The 21886-nt window shown below is 44.9% G+C and overlaps 2 protein-coding genes across 2 annotated transcripts in view; one reads left to right on the top strand and one right to left on the bottom strand.

The window, feature by feature from the left end:
* Positions 1 to 4: 4 nt before the first annotated feature.
* Positions 5 to 21886, bottom strand: part of GPR39 (G protein-coupled receptor 39) — a 238481-nt gene continuing 216599 nt past the window's right edge. Inside the window, exon 2 of the mRNA XM_011937710.1 lies at positions 5 to 1450. Coding sequence (XP_011793100.1) covers positions 945 to 1450 — 506 coding nt within the window. The 3' untranslated portion in view covers positions 5 to 944. The remainder of the gene's footprint in view (positions 1451 to 21886) is intronic.
* Positions 14 to 1878, top strand: LOC105508778 (ly6/PLAUR domain-containing protein 1-like). The gene is made up of 2 exons (XM_011937709.1): positions 14 to 526; positions 1478 to 1878. Exon 1 carries the CDS (start codon positions 283 to 285, stop codon positions 511 to 513), a length of 231 nt encoding a protein of 76 aa, XP_011793099.1. The 5' UTR covers positions 14 to 282; the 3' UTR covers positions 514 to 526; positions 1478 to 1878.

Below are 21886 nucleotides of genomic sequence, written 5' to 3'. Positions count from 1 at the left end.
CCTGCATTTTAACAGCTCTTTATTCACTGGTATTGGCATCTCAAATAGCTTTTGGAATGGTTTGGTTAAAACTAATGAAATAGTGCCTGTCTCTCACCATCTATCTTGTGCGTTTTGAGTATCAGTGAGACAATCCGAAGCACCTCCCTGGCCCTCACCAAGTTTCTGGGCTGGGGGAGGAGTAAGGAAGAGCCGTCCATTTGGATTTGGACAGAGCGGGACAGGTATCCTTTTTGCCAGTGCACATTAACTCAGCTCCTTTGGGTCTGTGTTGCAGGGATCATGTACCGCAAATCCTGTGCATCATCAGCGGCTTGTCTCATCGCCTCTGCCGGGTACCAGTCCTTCTGCTCGCCAGGGAAACTGAACTCAGTGTGCATCAGCTGCTGCAACACCCCTCTTTGCAACGGGCCAAGGCCCAAGAAAAGGGGAAGTTCTGCCTCGGCCCTCAGGCCAGGGCTCCCCACCACCATCCTGCTCCTCAAATTAGCCCTCTTCTCGGTCCACTGCTGAAGCTGAAGGAGATGCCACCCCCTTCCTGCATTGTTCTTCCAGCCCTCGCCCCCAACCCCCCACCTCCCTGAGTTTCTTCTGGGTGTCCTTTTATTCTGGGTAGGGAGCGGGAGTCCATGTTCTTTGTTCCTGTGCAAATAATGAGGCAGTGTAAAGCATTCTGAATAAATTCAGTCGTCTGGCTGAATTTTCAGTATGTACTTCAAGGAAGGAGGTGAGTGAAAGTTCACCCCCATGTCTATGTAACCAGAGTCAAGGCCATGCTGGCAGAGTCAGCCCTTAGAAGTCACTGAGGTGGGCATCTGCCTTTTGCAAAGCCTCCAGTGTCCATTCCATCCCTGATGGGGGCATCGTTTGAGACTGCAGAGTGAGGGTGACGTTTTCTTGGGGGACGAGGGCCGGTTCCCACTCAAGGCTCCCTCGCTTGACATTCAAACTTCATGCTCCTGAAAACCATTCTCTGCAGCAGAATTGGCTGGTTTCGCGCCTGAGTTGGGCTCTAGTGCCTCGAGACTCAATGGCTGGGACTGAGACTGGGGTTCGGCCTCACTCTGAAAAGTGTTTAAGAAAACCTTCTTAGTTCTTGCAGAGGATTGGCGCCGAGAAGCGACGAAGAGCAGCGGGCGCTGCACAAAGCGGGCGCTGGCCGTGGAGGAGTGCGCCAGAGCACGCAGGCGCTTCTCGTGATTGGCGTGCAGCAGCGACAGGCGGCAGCACAGCACCTGCACGAACACCCGCCGAAACTGCTGCGAGGACACCGTGTACAGGAGCGGGTTGATGACCGAGCTGAGGTAGAAGAACGTGTCTGAGAAGGGGAGGAGGATCATGTACGCCCGGAAGTAGGACCTCGTCCAGTCGTGCTTGGGTTTGGCTGCAGCCATGATCCTCCGAATCTGGTTGGGCATCCAGCATACGGCCAATGTCACAACAATCAGCCCTGGGCAGACACGAGCAGGAGGGAAAGACAGAAAAGAGAAAAATACAGCATGAGAGCACAGTAAATAAATAAATAAAACCATAAAATATTTAGCCCCTCTGTTCTGTGCTTACTGGCCAGGAAATGGTACCAATTTTTTCAGTGTTGGACTTGACAGCTTTTGCCACAAGCGAGAGAGAATTTAACACTGTTTCAAACCCGGGGGAGTTGACTGTGTTAAAGACCATTAAATACTTTAGACAGTGTATGCATACCGGTTGATGTCTGTTAATTTTTTTAAAATGTTTTCATTGGTGTTTGTGTATCCAGAAAGCATTTTATGCTATCCATAAATCTAGTTTTGTCTTTTTGTTTTAAAGATAAAAGATGTATACTTGCAGTATAGCTGCATTAGATAAAGCAGTATTTGTATTTTAAAGGATGTCTGCACAAAGACGACCTAGTGATATTTTTAAATCTCATGGAAGTAGTTAGTGTCCCTTTGGCAACAAAGCAGCATATTTAATAACACCGGTTTTGCATTCGGTTTCAGGGGAAGCAAAATCAGGAATAGCCTGTCACCAAGAATGTTTTCTGGACATCTACATGCTAGTAATCATGATGCTCATATCTGCAACAGCACATGTGTTTTTTTCAGACACTTTTAGATTCATCGTCTCTTCCACCCTCGTGTGGAGAAAAAGAATTATTCAGAGATGGCAAATATACAACTGCCTTCAAGTTCAGCCAGTAACATATTCCCTTCCTTTGCAGCTCTGAGCTGTGCTGTCAGCAGCCCAGAAGAAATCAGGCCCTAGAGAAGAGACCACTCAAAGGCCCCTTCTGTAGATCAAATGTTTACTGCGTGTACATTTGTTTGCATGTCCACGTTTATATTCCAACTTATGTAACCACCACTAGTTCTGCAATTCTGACAGCGATAAAGATGCTACACAGACCACAAACAACTGAAATCACAGGTTTCTTGAGAGTTTAGCTACAGTGACAAAAAAAAAGAAAGAAAAAAGGAAGATCAGGGTATCTGTGGAGCATTTGCTCTCTTTTTGTAAGAAGCCAAGACACCCAGAATAAATTCCCCTGTAGAGAACTGCTATGTTAAAGCAGGATTTGCATTTTCAGAAATGCTTCCTTCCTCTATTTCACTCGTAGTAAGAAACATTTACTCACATTTTCAATCCTCTGATTTTCTAGGAAACCAGAGGGAAGTGACAGTTGGCAATGAATGCTTCCTGCCTATGACCCATGGTAAATATTTTATTAATAAATGGGGGCCAGACATGGTGGTACATGCCTGATATCTCAGCACTTTGGGAGGCCAAGGCAGAAGAATCACTTAAGCCTAGAAGTTTGAGACCCACCTAGGCAACATAGCAAGACCCCATCTCTACAAAAAAAAAAAAAAAAAGAAAAAGAAAAACTTAGCCAGGCATGGTGGTATATACACACCTCTGGTCTCAGATACGTGTGGGGCTGAGGTGGGAGGATCACTTGAGCCCGGTAGGTCAAGGCTACAGTGAGACCTGAATGTGCCACTGCACTCTAACCTGGCTGACAGAGTAAAATTCTGTCTCGATAAGCCAATAAATGCTCCAGGAACAAACGGCCACATTCACACATCCAGAATTGAGCCTCCTGTACGCACTGGTCTGGGTATTCCTTGCCTGCTGTTGGAGGGGACCCTAGCTGTGTTCAAATCCTCCACAAATCCATATGTGAGCAAGGAAAGCCTTGGAAACTCCTCCTTCGTTAATTTCCACAGGTTTCTCCTGTCAACTCCCAGTCTAAACTTTGAAATATAAACCAATTTGTTTATTTTTTTCTTTGAGTTTGCTATCCTGAGAACATACAGTAAATCTAAAACTAAAATAGGTGAGGTAACATATTGATCTGATGAAAAAATGGTGAAAAAAATACCACCTTAATTCAAGAGTTTATTCTGAATCACCTAGTTACAGGTGCTGGATAGGAACAACAACAACAAAACGTATTTCTGATTTTAAAAAAATGGGTAAGAAATCAGGGACTTTTTTTCCCCACTTATTTGAGGAGTACAGGTGCCCCCAGCCACCTGTGCTATTCCAAATTTATCTTAAGTTCCTGCTCCTTGTTTGCATCTCATCCAGCTCTGACTGAGAGGCTCATCTCATTAATTCTGAAGGAACTAGGAAAAAGACCATACCTGAGGAAGCCACATGTTTTGACAACGTTTGCATATTTTTTTTCCCTCTTCCCTGTCACTGTATTTCAGAGAACATCTACAACCATCTTCATCTGAGGAGTTATTGGCCAGAATATGGAAATTGAGTGCCATTTGAGATGTGAACGGTGCTATACTGTGGGAGGTTGTACTTCAGGCGGTGAGAATCTAGAAAGGCGACGAGAAACACCTTGTACTAACCACGAGCTGAACACAGCACAGCTTTTAAAGCCAACAGACAAAGGCAGTGAGAAGAGAAGGCAGGCTTGTGAAACAAGGGGAGAGAATGATAACATCGCTTTTCTTCTGTCCTGTCTTTGCTCCTCGTTCTCTTGATCTCTTGTTTATATGACCCTTACTCTTCTGACAGCTTCCCACATGCACTGGTCTGGTGTCAATTGTCCTTTGCTGATCATCCCATCAAAAGCAGCAGAGTTCAGTAAAAAGCAAGACGCAGTCTCCAGGTACAAGGCAAAGGGCAGGGGTAGATAGTTGTGGCGCGGTTTGCAGCCAGGATAAAATTCCTGCTCTGAAGTCAAAAATGAGCTAAAGTAACTAAGTGGGAAGAAGCTCAGTGTGAACAAATTTAACAGCAAACCAACTCAGAGTCGCAATGATGAGGCAAAGAAGGGGAAGTTCGGTTTTCTGGGCATAAAAGTAGGTAGATATAATAGCAAGGACAAACTTGTAGAACAAGAGCGACAAAGACCTGAATTAGAAATGGAGACAGATTTTCACATGGTGCACCAGATGGGTGTTTTGATACAACCTACAAAAATGCAGAATATTTATTACTGAGCTTTTCCTATGCCAGTTTCTGTGCTAAGCACTCTGCTAATTTCCCATGCATTTCTCACTCCTGACAACAACCTGGAGAGCTTTGACCTGGTGAGGTGAAAGTAGTTACTCTCTTAATTTAACAAATGAGGGACTGTAGGCTCAGAGAAAGTTAGTTGCCCAAGTGCAATAGCTAGGACCCATCCTTGCCAGACTCCAAAATCCATGCTATAAATTTTTTCCCAAAACACAATATTATCTGCTCTTCATACTTTCAGCTTGAAAAATACAGAAACACAAGAAAGTAAACACCACAAGTCCACCATGTAAAATGGATACAGTACAGTGCTGTCCACTGAAAATATAGAATGTGAGCCATATATGTAGTTTTAAATTTTCTAGTAGACACATTCAAAGAGAAAAAGAGGTGGGTGAAATCAATTTTAATACTATTTAATCTGATACACGCCCGAATTATTTCACAGGTAATTTCAACATGCAATCAATGTAAAAATTATTGATGAAATGTCTTACATTTTTTAACACTAAGTCATTGAAACCCAGTATAGCTTTTACTCATACAGTATGCCTCAGTTGGGAACAGACACACGTGGCTAGTGTCTACAGTATTGGACATCCACTGGAAGAATCCTTCCTAGCCCCTCCCCAGAGTAGCAAGACTCTCCCTTTTCCCATTCCCCCAACCGTCCCTTTAACAACCACATCCCAGACAGTCATATCAAACCAAGGAAGCCCCAAGGAAGCTCCCACAGAGCCTGTATTTATTACACTACAATGCAACCAATGCTGAATTAAATTTCCGAGCATGCATTCTCAGCTATAGTGAGGAACAGGTTTAGCCAGTCTTTTCCTAGAAAGCCTTCCATATAAGGGAACTCTAAATCATTTAAAACCTAAATAATCCTGAAAGCACAAGGGTGTATTTTGCATTTCTCATTCTAAACTCTGCCTAGCTATCCTAGAATAATGCAGACCATGCCAACTACTTGGCAGGGCTGTTGGGATACACTTCCCCTACCTCAACTGGAGGTGGGAAAAATGGCTGGCGCTTTTCTTCCTGTGTTTTGAAAGACAGTTTTGCTCTAGGAAAATGGAGCATTAGGCATAGAGGTACAGCCGACAAATGTGACATACCTGACAAATGTGAGGTATGTGCCAGTGAGCACTGTAACGGAGGTGAGCCTCTCAGGGGAAGAAAATCAAATTTGCCCCCTTGTAAAATTTGTCATTTTATAATGACAAGTAATTGCTTATTTTTACATTAAAAAAAAGTTTGTTGTTCTAGATGATACACTGTTGAGAATACATACTGCATCCCAAAGTAACTTTCTATTCTGGCAGTTTACGATTGGTTCAACTCTAGCCCAGCTACCCTGTGGCTAAGACAAAGCTTTATGTCTTACCCACGCCCTAATAGAGTGTATTAAAGATTTGACTAAATGCATGTTTGGCTGCAATCAATATGGATTTGTATATTAGACCTGGAAAAACTCTATAATTCTTTGATCGGTGTGGTGTAATGTACAGCCCACAGTTAAATAACTTGAGCGTGAACTTGAATGAAGATCAGTGAACTGAACCCACTCATGTAAAGCAGGTAAACTGTTTTAACTGAATTCCTGATAGATCTGTATTATACTCCAGACAGCCTTGCACTCTGGGTTATGAAATACCTTCTTATCTGGTTTTCCACATAAAGTACTTTCATTTTTCCTCCTTGATCACTACACTAAAATGACAAGAGCCATTAGATGATGACACAGATTCATTCTTGGCAGAGTAACGTTGTTTAAAAAACAGAAGTAATGCAGATGTCTACCACCGCCCTGAACTGAAGGCTGACATTTCAACAGCATTAGAGGCAGTCTGCTTGGTTTAATCTTAAGAAGTGCATTCAGCTCTGCAGCCTGGGACAGGGTGGCATTGATGTATCTGACACCTTGCTCTATTTTCTCCCCTCTAACCTTTAAAGTCAAAGTAATTTCTAGTGTGTTCCCCAGAATTCTATCTTAGAGTCATTAGAGAGCAGGAGAGCAAGAGGAGACCTTGAGACCAGCCTTGTAACTCCCTTGTCTTACACATGGGCAAACTGAGGTTAAGTGATTTGCCCAAGATCTCCTGGGGTCAGGGTGGCCATACTACTTAGAACACTGGATTCTACCCTCGACTGTTAAGCAAGTCCATTTTTTTAACTGCAATTTCAGGGTTTTTTTCCAGCTTTAGACTCAAGCGCTGACCATTCACAGCATGGGATGCAGCAAGTGGCAGGTCTATACAACACATTTTCTATGCACTGTCTTGCTTCAGTTTTAGAACCAGGTCCTCCAAGAACAGGCATTTGGCAAAACTCTGGAGAACATGTTTCCTGCCCAAAGGAAGGTAAAGTCCCAGCCCAAAGGAGCCAAAGAAGATTAAAACAAAATATTACTTCAGGTCATGACTTGGTGACCTAGCCTACAATGACTCCATCTGTCTATCATCTCTCTTCTATCCATTCATCCGTCCATCCATCTTACATAAGTACCAACTAAAAATGGATACTTACCTCTCATTAAGCACAAAATTTCTGGAAAGTTGATCGCCTCCCAAGCAAAGATATTTTGTGTAATTTAAACAAATTCCAAATACTAACTTTTCTACCTACTGTTGGAGTCCCATTTTACAGAATCATTGAAGTCTTGAGGATGCAGGGGTATGTTGATGATGATTCAGGATTTCTGGGATTATTATGTCTGCTCTGTCTTCCTCCTGCCTGTTCCTGCCTGTATTTTTCAATTTCTCTCTAATCCTGACCCTAATGAGCAGGGTTAGACATCTCCACCTCCCCACCAGCCCCCAGCCCCCTCTTATCCCCCCATTCAAGTTCTCTGTATTTTGCTTATTTAGTTGGCAATTACTTCTTGATGGCTGGGGCCTATTAAGGATGCTGTCCTAGGTACTGATGATACAAAACTGAGCTGGACAAAGTGGCCACAGCCTGGTTTATCTAAGGGCTAGGAGAATGGTCTGAGCCAAATAGCATTGCAGCAACAAGAAGAGCTGGATGAACATTCCCACAGGCAAGAACATTCACGCGGACAGTTAAGGAGAGTAAGAGCCTGGGAAAGGGCATCACCAGCAGAGACACGGCATGAGCAGGGGATGGAGAAACACAAAGGCAGCTTACCTTCTGTGAGCTGCAAGGCTCAGTATGGTTGCAACAAAGGAGTGGGCAGGGACAGTGGGAAACCAGCATGGTTAAGGGAGCACTCCATCAGGCTTTGTGGACAATAAATTAACTTGCATGTAGTAGGGTGAGGAGCAGCTGCTTGTCAACTGACATTTAAATAGCAGTTACCAGTGGAAAGCAAGCATATGGTTAGTTGAACGAAGAGCCAGAAAGAGACAAATACATCCAATAAAAGATTTTAGCACTTTCTCAATTTATATGTTAGTGTTTGCAATCTGCTTCTGCAAGCCAGCTGAGATGTTGATCTCACTCACTGACCTTGTCTGACCTAAGGCCTCCAAATCAGCACCAACCTTGATTTAGTCTGTAACTGCTGAGACAGAGTTCTCAAAGGAGGGTTCCCTGGAACAGCAGCATCAGCACCACCTGGGAACTTCTTAGACACGCAAATTCTCAGGCTCCAACCCAGATCTCCTGAACCAGAAACCCCGAGGGTGAGGCCCATGATCTGGGGTAAACAAGCCCTCTGTTAACTTGGCTGCTCACACAAATTGGAGAACACTGGTCTAAGAGAAGCATAAATTGAGGTGGAGCCCCTGGCTCAGTGGGCACTGGTAGGGGCCCTAGCACTGTCACTGAAGCCTTTGAAGCATCATGTTTTCATCAGTGTCTACAGTCAGAACAGAACGTAGCTACAAACTCCCTCCCTCTGGTTCCACTCCTAGGCAACCGTCCTGGCAGTCCCACTCACTTCCACACAGTCCTTCGCCATCCTGTCTCCTTTCTCCCTCTGTCTCCTTTTCCCTTCCCCTTCCTCTTGTTTTTCCCCACCTTTCCTTTTTGGCTTCCATTTCTTCTCTTTCTGTACATGTTTCTCCAGTATGTAAAGCAGTGGCATCTCTTTTCTACTTTTTCCCTCTTGCTCCCTACCCATCTTTGTTCAAGATCACCACAAATCAAGCCATGCGCAGCCATTCCCAGCCCACACCTCTCCCCTCCCATTATTTATTCGGATCATCTTGAGAAGGCAATTGGGTCAGCTGCAAGCAAGTTCCTTAATAGCTAACAGGGAGGTGGCAGAGAAGGCAGTCTCTACCCATTGCCAAGTTTGTCAAAGGAGGCAGAGAGGCATTGGGAGCTGCATGGATGGGATGCAGTTGACCATGGACTGACTGCACCTTCCCTGAGAGCTAAATCCGGGTACCATGTCCTCTGACATGGTCTAAGTCCAAGCTAGGACTTTCCTGGAAACCTTGCAATCACTTTTCCAGTGACCTGCAGCTCGGAGGTCTTCGTTTACACCCTCTGTCCTATTGAGGAATTTCCTATAGGCGAAGACAGAAGAACTGTTGGGATTTGGTTTTAGAAAGGCACAGGCCACAACTTCAAAATGATATAAATGCCGCAGATGGCTGCCTCTGTCCATGAAGACAGAAGGTTTGATGTTTCATCCTTGTTCCAGCTGTTTGACGGAGCCCAGGAAAGAACCCTCTCTCCAGTGCAACTCCATCTACCACGTTGAGGACAGAGGCCTCTGAAATGTGCCACAGAAGCCAGATTCCAAATGGGCTGCAATTTGCTAAGCATTACAGCTATTTCATTCTGTTCTACAAGCTTCAGTACAAGAAGAAAAAACTATCAATCACTACCATAACAAACCCATATTTCTAAAATAAACCCTCCTGTCTGGAAACTGTAGGGCAGACACTTGCACTCAAAGTAAATGGCATTTAGGGTCATCATTGTGGTTTAGTGCTCCTGTACCTTTATGATATGTGATAAATCATCACCTGGAATCTGCTAAATAAATATTTTGCTATGTAGATCTCAACTGTAAGTAGCTGTGTGACTTTCTACACAATCTATTCTCAATCCGCTGATAGTAAGTCCTCAAATGTGGTGTGGCTACATAAACCTGTAGCTATCTCTCAGCCTGGCAGGTGAAGCCAAATGCTTCTTCCCCAGTAACGCACAGCACAGGAGTGGGTGGTGATAATGAGGGGCATGATGTCCTCCAAGCCCACCGGGGAAGCTGCAGAGCATGTAATGCAGACGCTTGCAGCTGGGGCAACCAAAACAGCGAGTCGATGCATACCACACAGGCACTAGCCATGCCACTTATAAACACTGATTAGCTGCTGAAAGGCTGCACTTTTAATAGAATTCAGCTCCCTATAAATAGTAGAGAATTAAAACTCTAGAATGCTGGCACTGAAAAGACCTCAGAGTTTAGACTACTGATGAGCTAGCAGAATCTCCAGAGAAGCGGAATGAAGAGCCCAAATTCACACAGCCCATGAGTCCAAACATGGGGCTTCCCAGGCAGGTGCTGTCTGCACTGGCCCAGCTCCCTTTAGAGCCTGGTGACATCATGCAGTCCTCAGATGAAGCCAGCCAGTGCACTCAGCCAAGCCTCTGCTGCGTGGGCATTTCAGGAGCGTGGAGAAAAACAAGCATGCCTACAGACCCTGCTTTCTCACTGTCTCCTTTCCTGAAGTCACTGAGTGGGCTCCCAGACCCTGGTAGGACCAGCCCCCAAAGCCTGTGACTGAGGCAGAGGAGTGGCTAGCCAGGGCCTGGCCTTTCAACCCAGCCTGGGGAGGCCCAGCATGGGTGGAGCACAGAGCTAAGAGTTTCCTCCAGGGGAGCCTTTTTTACAGCTGACCCGGCCCAGAAGAGAGAATGAGGTGTGAGCTAGGAGCTAATATTGACCTAGGTTACCCAAAGGTAAAACCAGACACCAGCTACCACTTCTTGTTACTGCTACAGAATTAGCAACAAGGACTAAAGGCAGGAAAGCAGTTTCTGTCCACCCTCATCCAGATATGGGATGTACTCATCAACTCAGGCTGCCATAACAAAATACCGTAGACTGAATGGGATAAACAACAGAAATTTATTCCTCCTGGTTGTAGAGGCTGGGAAGTCCCAGATCAATGTGTCAGCTGATTTGGTGCTGGGTGAGGGCTGTCTTCCTGGCTTGCAGATAGCCACCATCTCTCTGCATTCTCCCACATGGCAGAAGTAAGGGCATAGGGGTGGGGAGAAACTCTCTTCCTCGTTCTTTTATGTTCACTCGTCCTATTTAGAGTCCCACCCTTATGACCTCAGCTAAACTTAAACAGCTCCTAAAAGCCCCATCTCCAAATACAGTCAGATTTGGGGTTAGGGCTTCAACATATGACTTGAGAGGGACACAGTTCAGTCCATAGCATAGGCTGGCACTCTTCTACGCCCCAGTCCCCATGACCTGCTAGACTCCCTCCCCCATCTCTTTTCTTTAGCCTTCATGCCTCTGCACATGCTGCTCTTTTACTGAGACCACACCCTCTTCCATCCCCTGCGTTTCCTCCTTCTCTCTTCCTTCCTCCCTATTCCTCTCACACCAATTACCCACACTTAGTCCAGATCTTAGTCCAGAAGTTTCTGCTTACATGTCACTCCTTCCAGGGAGCCTTCCTTGACTTCACAAGTCTACATCAAGTTCCGTTCCATGAGTTCACCAAGAATTTTCATTCCCACCCCCATCCTCATAACACTGCAGTGTAAACTAGACCAGAAATTCAAGGAGGGCAAGATGCTCCATCTTCACTGTGGTAGTCTCAATGCATAACAGAAAACTTTTATATAGTAGCTGCTCAATAAATGTTTGCAGGAGGGAAAGAGAGTTCCAGGTGAGGGGCTCTGGTAAAGGTCTATGGAATCCATTTGAAGCCAGCTTCTCTGTCCGAAGAGGTCAGTATTAGCCCTCCAAGGGTGGGGCCTAGTGCCCGGCTCATTTCCATCTCTGTACTTAGAGGAAGAAAAGGAGAGAGAATGGAGAGAAGGGATCACTTTCTCATCCAAACAAGACCAGCACCCTCAGCCCTAAAGGAGAACTAGACAGAAGTTGAGGAGTCTTGGATTCTGACAACTACCTTCAAAAGGCAGGCGACTTTAACCTGAAGCTCCCTTTGCTGCTGATTATTCCTGAGTTCTCTATACTAAAACTCATTTTTTGTCTTTTTCTTTCTAAGATGGCCCTATGGGGTAGAGTACATACGCAGGTCAATGGGTGTAGCAGGACACAGAAAACTCCATTTACCAAAGACATATCAGAGGACATTCACTTATGCCAAAATAGTTCACCCGAGGGGCCCTTCCCCACCATGGAAGATATAAGCCCTTGTCAGAGAAGCTGCAGGACAAGACCTAGAGCATAAGGCTGGGGTCTGCTGCCAAAGAAGGAAATGTGTAGACAAATAATAAAGTACTTAGAAGGATGTGTGCGGAAGCATGGAGGCCATTTTGACACTCAATGCTGTGTGGCCTCGGGGAAAAAAATCTGACAATTATAACCCTCAATTTCCATCTGGGTACAACTGGGTTGTCACAGGAAGGAATTTGGGAAGGACAAAACATGAACATGGCCAGTATTGACTCCCCTCCCTCCTTATGCCTACCACAGATTTCCCAACAAAGGATTCCTTGGACACCTCTGGCTTTGCCTTTACCTGACCGGAACAATTCCACCCAGCATGAAGATGCTCAGCCTTACTCTCTAAAATTCAGGCTCCTCGGACTTCTGATCTGCAAATGGAGATAACATTATCTGCTGGCTGTGAGGATCAAAGGAGACACTGGAGGAATAGTGCTGACCACAGTGACTGCTGTCAGAAAAGAGCCACTATCAGTTATGACCATGTCACCTCCGGAATCATCTCCACCTCTACCAGTACCATCACCATTACCACCACCTTTCCTACCTCCACCTCTATCACCATACCACTGCTCCTACTATGGCCACCATCATCATCACCTCTATCCACAAACACCAACACCACCGCCACTACTGCCACCCCCACCACCATCACCTCCACCTCTACCACCAACACTGCTTCCACCACGACCATCATCTCCATCTCTACACCAACTCCACTGTTCCCACCACTGCCATTATCATCATCACCTCCACCTCTACCAACACTAATAACACTACTACCACACCACCACCATTATTATCACCTCCACCTGTACCACCACCAATACCAACACCAATGCTACCACCCCCACCATCACCTCCACCTCTACCACCAACACTGCTTCCACCACGACCATCATCTCCACCTCTACACCAGCTCCACTGTTCCCACCACTGCCATTATCATCATCACCTCCACCTCTACCAACACTAATAACACTGCTACCACACCACCACCATTATTATTATCACCTCCACCTGTACCACCACCGATACCAACACTAATGCTGCTACCACCCCCACCATCACCTTCACCTCTACCATCAACACTGCTTCCACCACCATCATCATCTCCACCTCTACACCAACTCCACTGTTCCCACCACTGCCATTATTATCATCACCTCCACCAACACTAGTAACACTGCTACCATACCCCCACCACTATCACCTCCACCTATACCACCACCAACACCAATGACACTACCAACCCCACCACCACCTCCACCTCTATTAACACTAATAACACTGCTACCACACCACGACCATTATCACCTTCACGCATACCACCACCAATACCAACACCAATGCCGCTACCACTCCCACCACCATCACCTCCACCTCTACCAGCATCACTGCTACAGCCACTGCCACCATCTCTACCATCACCTCCACCTCTGTCTCTGTAACAATCACCATGAATTCACCTCCATCTCCACCATCATCATTACCACCTCTAACAGCAACTTCCTTTGTCATCCTTATCTCCATCACCTCCTCCACCATCAGTACCACCTCCTCACCACCACCATTATCGCTGCCACCAAGACTACTCCTAGAGGTCAGAGATCTAGGAGAAGGCTGACTAGAACCACAGGATGTCAGATACCTTCCAAACCTCAATCCCAAACTCATGGATAAGGCCCAGAAAGAGTCAGTGACTTTCTCAGGATTGTCCTTCTAATCAGTAGCAGAGAAAGGATTAGATTAACAGCCTAATTAACAGCCCAAAGTTCTTTTCCACTACCGGGAAATGGAGTTCTTCCCAGTCTGCCCTAAGGTCTTAACTCCCACAACACACACACACCCAGACACACAGAGACACAGACACAGACACACACAGAGGTATTTGGAGTTTCAAGACAAGCAGTGGACAAAAGGTAGAGGATATAATAAAGGAGGAAATTGATAGAAGGTAGGATTACAAAATGAAGGAAAAATTCCAAATCCCCTGAGGACTAGAACTCTGAGCCTTTCCCCTACTCCCTATGCTCACACGCTTCCCATCCAGGTGAAATGACAAGGGGCGGGGATGCTCTAGAACTGCCTGGTCATCTGGTTAATTGCCCAAAAAGACCTTTCCACATGACCTTGACCTTGCTTATTGCCCCCTATTCTTCAGGCAAAGTGTACAGTGGAGGCAGCAGTGGGGAGGTGAGGACTAGGATTTGGAGTCAAATAGACCTGGGTTTGAATCTCAGCCCCACTACTTATTAACTATGTGACCATGGACCTATATCTCTGTGAAATTGATAAAATAATAGTATCCACCTCATTATCGCAAGTCAGGCACTGCACATAGCAGCAGTGATCAATGGCAGCTCATACCCCTTGTTACACAATCTAATCATCTGCCCCAGAATAGAAGAAATACTCAGCTAAAATTAATATAGTACATGTATGACAGATACTCTTCTGAGAACTTAACTTGCACTTGCTTATTTAAACTTTACAATAAGCTCCACAAAGTGGCCACTACTGAATTCCAATGCCCTCATACAAATAGAAAAGTGGAGGCATGGATAGTTTAGGTGACCTGTCCAAACTCACACAGCAGGAAAGTGTTAGGGCCAGAAGTTTCACCAGGCAGCCTGGTCCAGAGTTCAGGCACCGAAACACACAGCCCCAGCCAGCTGTTTTGTCTGGGAAGCGTACCTCAGGAGGTCAAAAGTCGAATGCTTTCTGAGTCTCAAATGCAAATTAAGGTCATTCAGTTGAAATGGCCACAAGTTCAGGAATGAATGTCTTCCTGTAGGTGTCATGGTGAAGAACACAATGTCAGCTGGCAAGAAAGAAAGATTCCCTCTGATGCCTCTCTATGATAAGGAAGGGCCTTTTTACATGTAAGGGAAACAATAAACTTTTCTGTTATTAAGAGAAGCTAAAAAGAAGCAAACTAGCTTTGAATAGGAGTCTGGCAAGCTAGACTCTTGCAGAATGTCTGTTTTTGATTGATTGGATTTACTTTACGGAAAGCAAGAACTTGCACCCCACTGCCACTGCCAGGCCTGGAACCAGTCCTGGGGAAGGATACTTTCCTATGAAAATTCATTTGACCGGGTCCAGTGGCTCACACCTATAATCCCAGCATTTTGGAGGCCAAGGGCAGATCACTTGAGGTCAGGAGTTCAAGAACAGCCTGGCCCACATGGCGAGCCCCATCTCTAGTAAAATACAAAAATTAGCCAAGCATGATGGTGCATGCCTGTAATCCTTGGCTACCCCAGAGGCTGAGGTGGGAGGACTGCTTGAACCCAGGAGGCGGAGGTTGCAATAAGCCAAGATTGTGCCACTGTACTCCAGCCTGAGTGACAGATCGAGACTCGGTCTCAAAAAACAAAATAAAATAAAATAAAGCAGAAGAAGAAGAAAGAAAAGAAACAAAACTTCATTTAAATTCTGAGTCAAAGACTGTTCTCACTCATCATAGGCTGACTCTGCCCCTCCCCATAAATAGAATCTGGAATTCAGTTTCAAAATAAATTAGAAAATAAGTTCCGTTTCTTATTATCTGTTCATCTCATGTAAGTTAGCAATGAAATTCTCGGAATAATCTGCAGCCAAATGCCAGGACCAGAGGCAGAAAAACAAAATCAACTGATGGGAGAGATACTAAGAGAGGTGCACACAGAAGCCAGGCTCACACTGTGTTTGATTTAGAGCTGAGGGTCTCAACAGAAATCAGTAAAGCTCTCAGGAAGGTTGAGATGGTATCAGGCTTCTAAGATAGGGTTTTGAGGCGAGAATGATCAGATGAGGATGCCTTCCTGTTAATGATTTGAAAATGAAATTACTGTTGCATGACATGATAAGAATAAATCCCTCCTGGTGGGTTTTTCTTTTAATAGGGGCAAAAATAACTTGGAGGAAATAGTCTTGCAGATTTGTGAACGTTAAATATAATCTCTCCCATCCAAGTGCAGCAGTAAATGTCAGAGATGCACATTGTTATACGGAGTACAGTACAGTGCAACATTGAGAACATCCTGCTGTAATTTTTAAAGCTAATCTTCATCTGTTATCTCACTTGATGATCACCAAATGACAGAGCACCTCCAGGAGCTGCCCTCAGTTCTCTACTTCCCTTCTTTTTCCCTCTCCCTGGGGCACCTCCTCCATCACTCTGACTTGAAATACCATCTCTAGGGATATACAATTCCCAAATCAACATTACCAGCATCAGTAGACAACTACGGCCAGAGCCCTGCAGCCAGCTACCTACTCAACATCACAGCTTGGAAAGCTTATCTATACCTACAATAGGACATGTCCAAAGTGAATTAATGATCAGCTACCCACCAAAGCTGCCCTCTCTCTGCACTACTCCCAATCATAATAACCTCTAATGCCATGCATTGAGGTTTTCTAGCTGGGAACATGCAAGTCATCCTGTTTTACTTCCTCCTCTCTCACCCCCACATCCAGTCGATCCCTAAGCTTACCAGTTATACCTCCCAAACCTGTCCCTTTCTCACCATCCCCACTGCCACAACCCTAATTGAGGCTACCGTCATCTCCTGCTTACATTAGGCAGAAGTCTCCCAGTCTCTCCTGCTCAAGGTATTCTCCATACAAGCCAGGATGATTTTAAGTCACAGAACAGTTCACATCACCTCCTTGCTTAAAACCTTTCAATGGCTTGTTATTAACCTTAGAATAAGGTCCCAAACCCTTAAAAAATCCTACAGGATCTGACCAGGCTTATTCCTCCAGTCTCTCCTTGAACTTCCTCCTTTCCTTGCTGTACCTGCTCCTGACATCCAACCTTCTCTTGGTTCCTGGTGCCAGCCAACTTGCTCCTGCCTCAGGGCTCTGACCCAGTCAGTCTCTCTTCTCTCCTTGTTAACCCTTATCCATTTTTCACTTCTCTGCTGAAGGATCACTTCTTCCTGGAAGCTGTCTGAGACCTCCTTGTTAGGCCTTCCTGTTATAGGTTCGTATTGCCCCCATACTTCTTGGCTGTACTCTGTGCACTTGGACATAATTAGCTGGAACTTGTGCCTTGGACGTCAGTCTTCTCTCCATGTAAGCTCCATGGGGTTCGAGGCTGGATCTGTCCTACGTCTATATCTGCAGTGCTTGGCATAGTGTCTGGTTCGTGGTAGGTGTACAACACATTCATGAAGGCCTGCCAATGTGATTCGCCCAACCATGCAGTGAGAGAGCTAATACCCCTATTTTTACAGATGAAAACAATAAGACGGACTATCACTGAACCAGTTTGGTCCAGGTTGCAAAGAAAATGAGTGGAAGCAGCCTGAAAACTGGGAACTTCCAATCAAGGGTGTCCACCAGTTTGAGTGCATCACCTCCAGCATTATGTCTCCATGTTTATAACGCTGTGATCCCAAGATACAGTCCCACACCCTCCTCCAGAGTGTAGCCCAGAGAGGGAAGCAAGCCTGGGGCCTTTCCCAGGACTGACTGAAGATTTTCATTCAACGTTTGTCTTTAAATACTTAGAAAACTTTGAGCAACACATTCAAATCACAGAAACTTGGGCTTTTAGACCAGGAATGACCTCAAAGATGACAGATGAGTTTCCTTGCCTGTATATTGAGAGGTTGTCTTAAATTTCTGCAGCCCTTTTCAGCTACAAAACTCTAGTTGTTTAACTTCCCTAGACTGCAGGATCTACATATAAAAATCATGAACCATATAAATCGCATTACACATAATTCATATTATATGAATCAAATTAGACAATACACTTACACTTTTTAGAATTCCTAGGTATATAGGTTCAAGGGATTATGATCACTCTCTTATGGGAAGTTCTCAGTGATGCCTGAGCACCTTCCTTCTTGCTACTCAGAGTGTAGTGCATAAGATATCCCAGGAGCTTGTTAGACATGCAGAAGCTCAGACCCCACCTTAGACCTGTGGTCAGGATCTGCATTTTAACAAGACATCCAGATGGCATGTGACTTACACCACAATCCCAGCGTCATAGCATCATATCCAAGCCTTTTGTGACTTCCCTACTGCCTGTCTTCCAAGCCTCATCACCAGTCCCCATCTGAGTCCAGTGCTCCAGCTTTTTTTCCAATGACTCTTAATTACAGGACACTCCATGTCTCTGTCCAAAACAGACTCCAGGAAACTGCTACCAGCTCAAGTATCCTCTCCTCTGGGAAGGGCTCCCTAACTTTTTAGAACCTCCGAGATGCTGTTCTTGCTTCCAAGACAGCACAACCACCTGATGTGAATGATAAATTTCCATGACTGGGTCACTCTGAGCACCTGGAGAGCAAGACCTGTGTCCCAGCACATGCCTAGTACAGCACAGTAGGGACTCAATATGTGTTTATTGAAAAACATGGAAAAAATTGAATCTCATTAACATGTGCGCCAGTCTTATCCTGTGTGCACTAAACTAGAATCGATTGCACACATGTATGCACACACACACACACACAAACATGTATTACTATGTATTACTTTATTAGGGTAATGGCACTTAGAAAACATACGGTATTTATATTGGGTAATGGTACTTAGAAATGGGTAATGGTACTTAGAAAGTGGTTTTCTAGGGTAATGGTACTTAGAAAAATGATTTCAAACTTAAAGGAGAAAAATCAGTTATCATCTTTTCCAATCCTGCCCCAGAAAGATGTGCATAGAATAAACTTCAGGTTGCTCTAAAGCCTGGATGGAGATAGGGCAGGAGGGCAAAGGGCAGCCCAATTATCTTCTGGGGAGGCTGCCTGCTGGCCCTGCATGAGTGACGAACAGGACTCCTCCTCTGTCTTGCCACGGCCCTCCCAAACTTAAGAGACCACACTTGAGTCTGCAGGTCTCTCAGGTTTGATGGGACCCAACCTGTGGGTGTTCTGAGCTGAGTCTGGGAGAGGATGGAGAAAGACATAGGAAACCAAATAACTCCTCCAAGCAAGCCAGTGCAAGCCAGAAAGGAAGGCTGGAAAGCAGTGGGGCAGGAGCTTCAGGGCATCGGTGGGGCAAGCTCCAGAAACCTGGAACTCCAGGACATTAGGCTCCAGAAATTCTGGAACTCTTCTAGGAGTAATGCTTCCCAGAGCAAGGCTGTATTTGCCCAGGTGCATGTTTGGGGACTGGGGGGAGTCCATGTCCCGAGATGCATCTGAGAATGGAGAAAAGAGGAGAACAACATGGGGGTGGAATAATAGGAGTAGAAAACCACAATCAGAAGCCCAAAATATAACACCAGAGCCACTTTGGGATGCATCCACCTGGGTCATTGCTGGCACAGCCAGTCACCCACCCTCACCTAATCACAGACTGGCCACAGTCAGCCTTGGAACACCGCACAGATTTTCCCAAACCTGCCAAGCTGTAAATGAGGAAAGGGGGATGCAGAGAAGGCAGGAAATTCACCTGAGGTTTTCCAGCTGGGCAGCTGCTAGGGATAGAGCAAAACCCAAGCCAGACTTTTTCTCCTCCCCTACAGCCAAGGCTCCTTTCAACTTTATATTTATGACTCACACAGCTCTGGGCACTGAAAACCCAGTTTCCAAAACAGCACAGGGCAGTGAAGGGGATTTTAGAATCAAGACCCCTTATTTACGAGCTAGGCCCCTTTATTTGCTAGTATGCAACTCTAAGGAGCAAGTTATGAACTCTCTTATCTTCATTTTCATTGATTCCAAAATTGGGAAACTACTGTCTTCCGTGAAAGATGACTGGGATATAAAACTAGACTGTACATCATTACTCGGCATATTGACACTTTTATTTTTTTATTATTATTTTATTATTATTTTAAATTATTTTATTATTGCTCTCTCTCCACTTCCTAGAATCCTGGATTTGAGGGAAAGACAAAGTAGTGTCTTGCCACCACCCTGTCCTGAGTTTCCGGGGTTTTCTGCACACTGTTGTACTTGGATGGTTAAGTAGACAGCAGTTTTCATGCCTGCCTAAAACTAATCTTCTCTTTCTCCAGTACGAGTACCCTGACATTCTGGGAAGCCACTGTCCCTGACAATCCCTCCAGCTCAGGTTGGGGGTGGACCTCGCTCTCTATACCCAGAGGTGGGTACACAGAGAAGCAGTGGACAATCAGGGTCACAGGGCCGGTCCCCTCTGTGATGAACATGGGATCCAGATCGGGCCCATAAGAGGCAACTTCAGGACATCTGCTAGAAAAAAAATATATTCTGCTGGAGTTGCTAAACCAAGAAAACACAAGCCTGTAACTCTGTGGCCATGACTTCCCCAACACTGGGGTGGACTTCCCTGAAAGGCTCTCCTTTGCCAACGCACAGGAAAGCAAAGAGAAGACATTGTGAGAAAGAGAAAGAATGATTTCTAATATTATTTGAGCCTGGATTCTACAATCCTAAAATAGGATCTACCTATAGGCTTTTCAATTATATAAGCTAATACTTTTGTTTGTTTAAGCCAATGTGAATATGTTTTCTCTTACATCCAACCATAAGAGTCTCAATTATATAAATGTCTTTATGTAGTGGCCTGCAAGGGAGGTTGTCCAGCCTCCTAAGGTAACATCACTTAGTCTCTCAGGTATAACCTGGAGGCCTCCAACCATAAACAAACATTTCCTTTTGCCCATTTGAACTGAGAGAGACTATTCACCACCACTCACATCACAAAGGAGTTTACTTATTTGAAGCCTAATTTCTCTCCTTTCTCTTTATTGACTAAAGAAACCCAATCATTTCCTTTCAAAGGAAACTATACTTACTTACTTGTGTCCTGTTTAAAAAAAGAAAAAACTGGCTCCCCTTTCTCTTCCCTCAGAGGAGACATTTTTGGATGTAGAACTCAGGGATGGAAGAGCTGTCAGAGGACACTCTAGTGCAGCCTTATTATCTCGCCAATGTGAAAGCAGAGGCTGCTTGCCGAGCCACCACCATCGGCAGCCAAGTCCTCCAGCTTCCAGGCCAGGGCCTGCCCTCCACCCCCAATATTCCAGCTGACATCAATGTCTCCGATGACCTTGCACATGGTCAAAGGTACTTATGGGTTGATTTAACTATTAAAGACTTGCAAAGATGCCTATGGAGAAAGTACAGTAGCCTTGGATTCTAGTTCCAGCTCTGTACTAACCAGCTGTGTCACCTTGGGGGATGTCATTTAACCATTTTGGGCTTGTTTCTTTATTAATAAATTAGGGGGTTGGACTAAGAGAATCATAAAATGTCAGAAGTTTAAGGAAGCTAAGGCAGATGATCACAGACAGACAGAAAACTGAGTGTCAAATCAGCACCACAGGGGAATAAAAACTCATCCCAGTATTGGACTCTGAAGGTGAACATCTTCAGAAAGATGTAGGAAGAGAAGGAACTGAGAGCCCTATAAAGTTGTATACTGAAAACACAGCATTTTCCCCCTTTTTGTTCTCATATGAGCTGTTGGTGCTTTCAAATTTGTCTCTTTGAATCTTTTCAAAACTGGAATGCACTATGTGCTGAGCAGTCAATTTTGCTAATCTGTCTAGTCATCCTGGTTTACAGCACCTATTACAGCTTATTATCAATGGCTCCCCTACTTTGACTCCAAACATTGTCACACAATCAGCAGAAGACTCATGGAGAATATATAAAGTATTCCTACAAAACAACAAGAAAAAAAGGCAAATAATCCAATAGGAAAAATGGGCAGAAGACTTGAAAAGGCATTTCACAGAGGAAGGAGGCCAGCCAAGTGGCCAGTCAACAAATGCCAGGAGACATCAGAGAACTGCAAATTAACACCACAGCAAGACGTCTCCATGTACTACTCAACAGAATGGCCAAATTAGAATAGGTAGAGGGGAAAAAGCCATGTAGAAGCAAAGCAAAAAGCCATGTAGAAGTTTAAAAAAAGCCATATAAAACTAAAAAAAAAATAAAAAAATTGGAGCAGCTAGAACTCCCATACACGGCCAGCATGGGGTGTAAATTGGTGCAACTAATCTGGAAAAGTGTTTGACAGTCTCTGGTAGAGCTGTTCATGTGCAGAACCTATGACCCAGAAATTCGCTTCTAAGTATATGCAAAGAGAAAAGGGTAAAATATGTACGTCTAAGACATGCAGTAGGATCTT

The sequence above is a fragment of the Colobus angolensis genome, unplaced genomic scaffold (assembly GCF_000951035.1).
Source record: "Colobus angolensis palliatus isolate OR3802 unplaced genomic scaffold, Cang.pa_1.0 Scaffold168, whole genome shotgun sequence".
Classification (NCBI taxonomy): domain Eukaryota; kingdom Metazoa; phylum Chordata; class Mammalia; order Primates; family Cercopithecidae; genus Colobus; species Colobus angolensis.
The sequence above is the reverse complement of the archived record's forward strand: the minus strand, read 5'-3'. Positions and strand labels throughout refer to the sequence as shown.

Excerpts from the sequence above, each read along its gene's own strand:
- LOC105508778 (XM_011937709.1), top strand. The coding sequence starts at position 283 with ATGTACCGCAAATCCTGTGCATCATCAGCGGCTTGTCTCATCGCCTCT.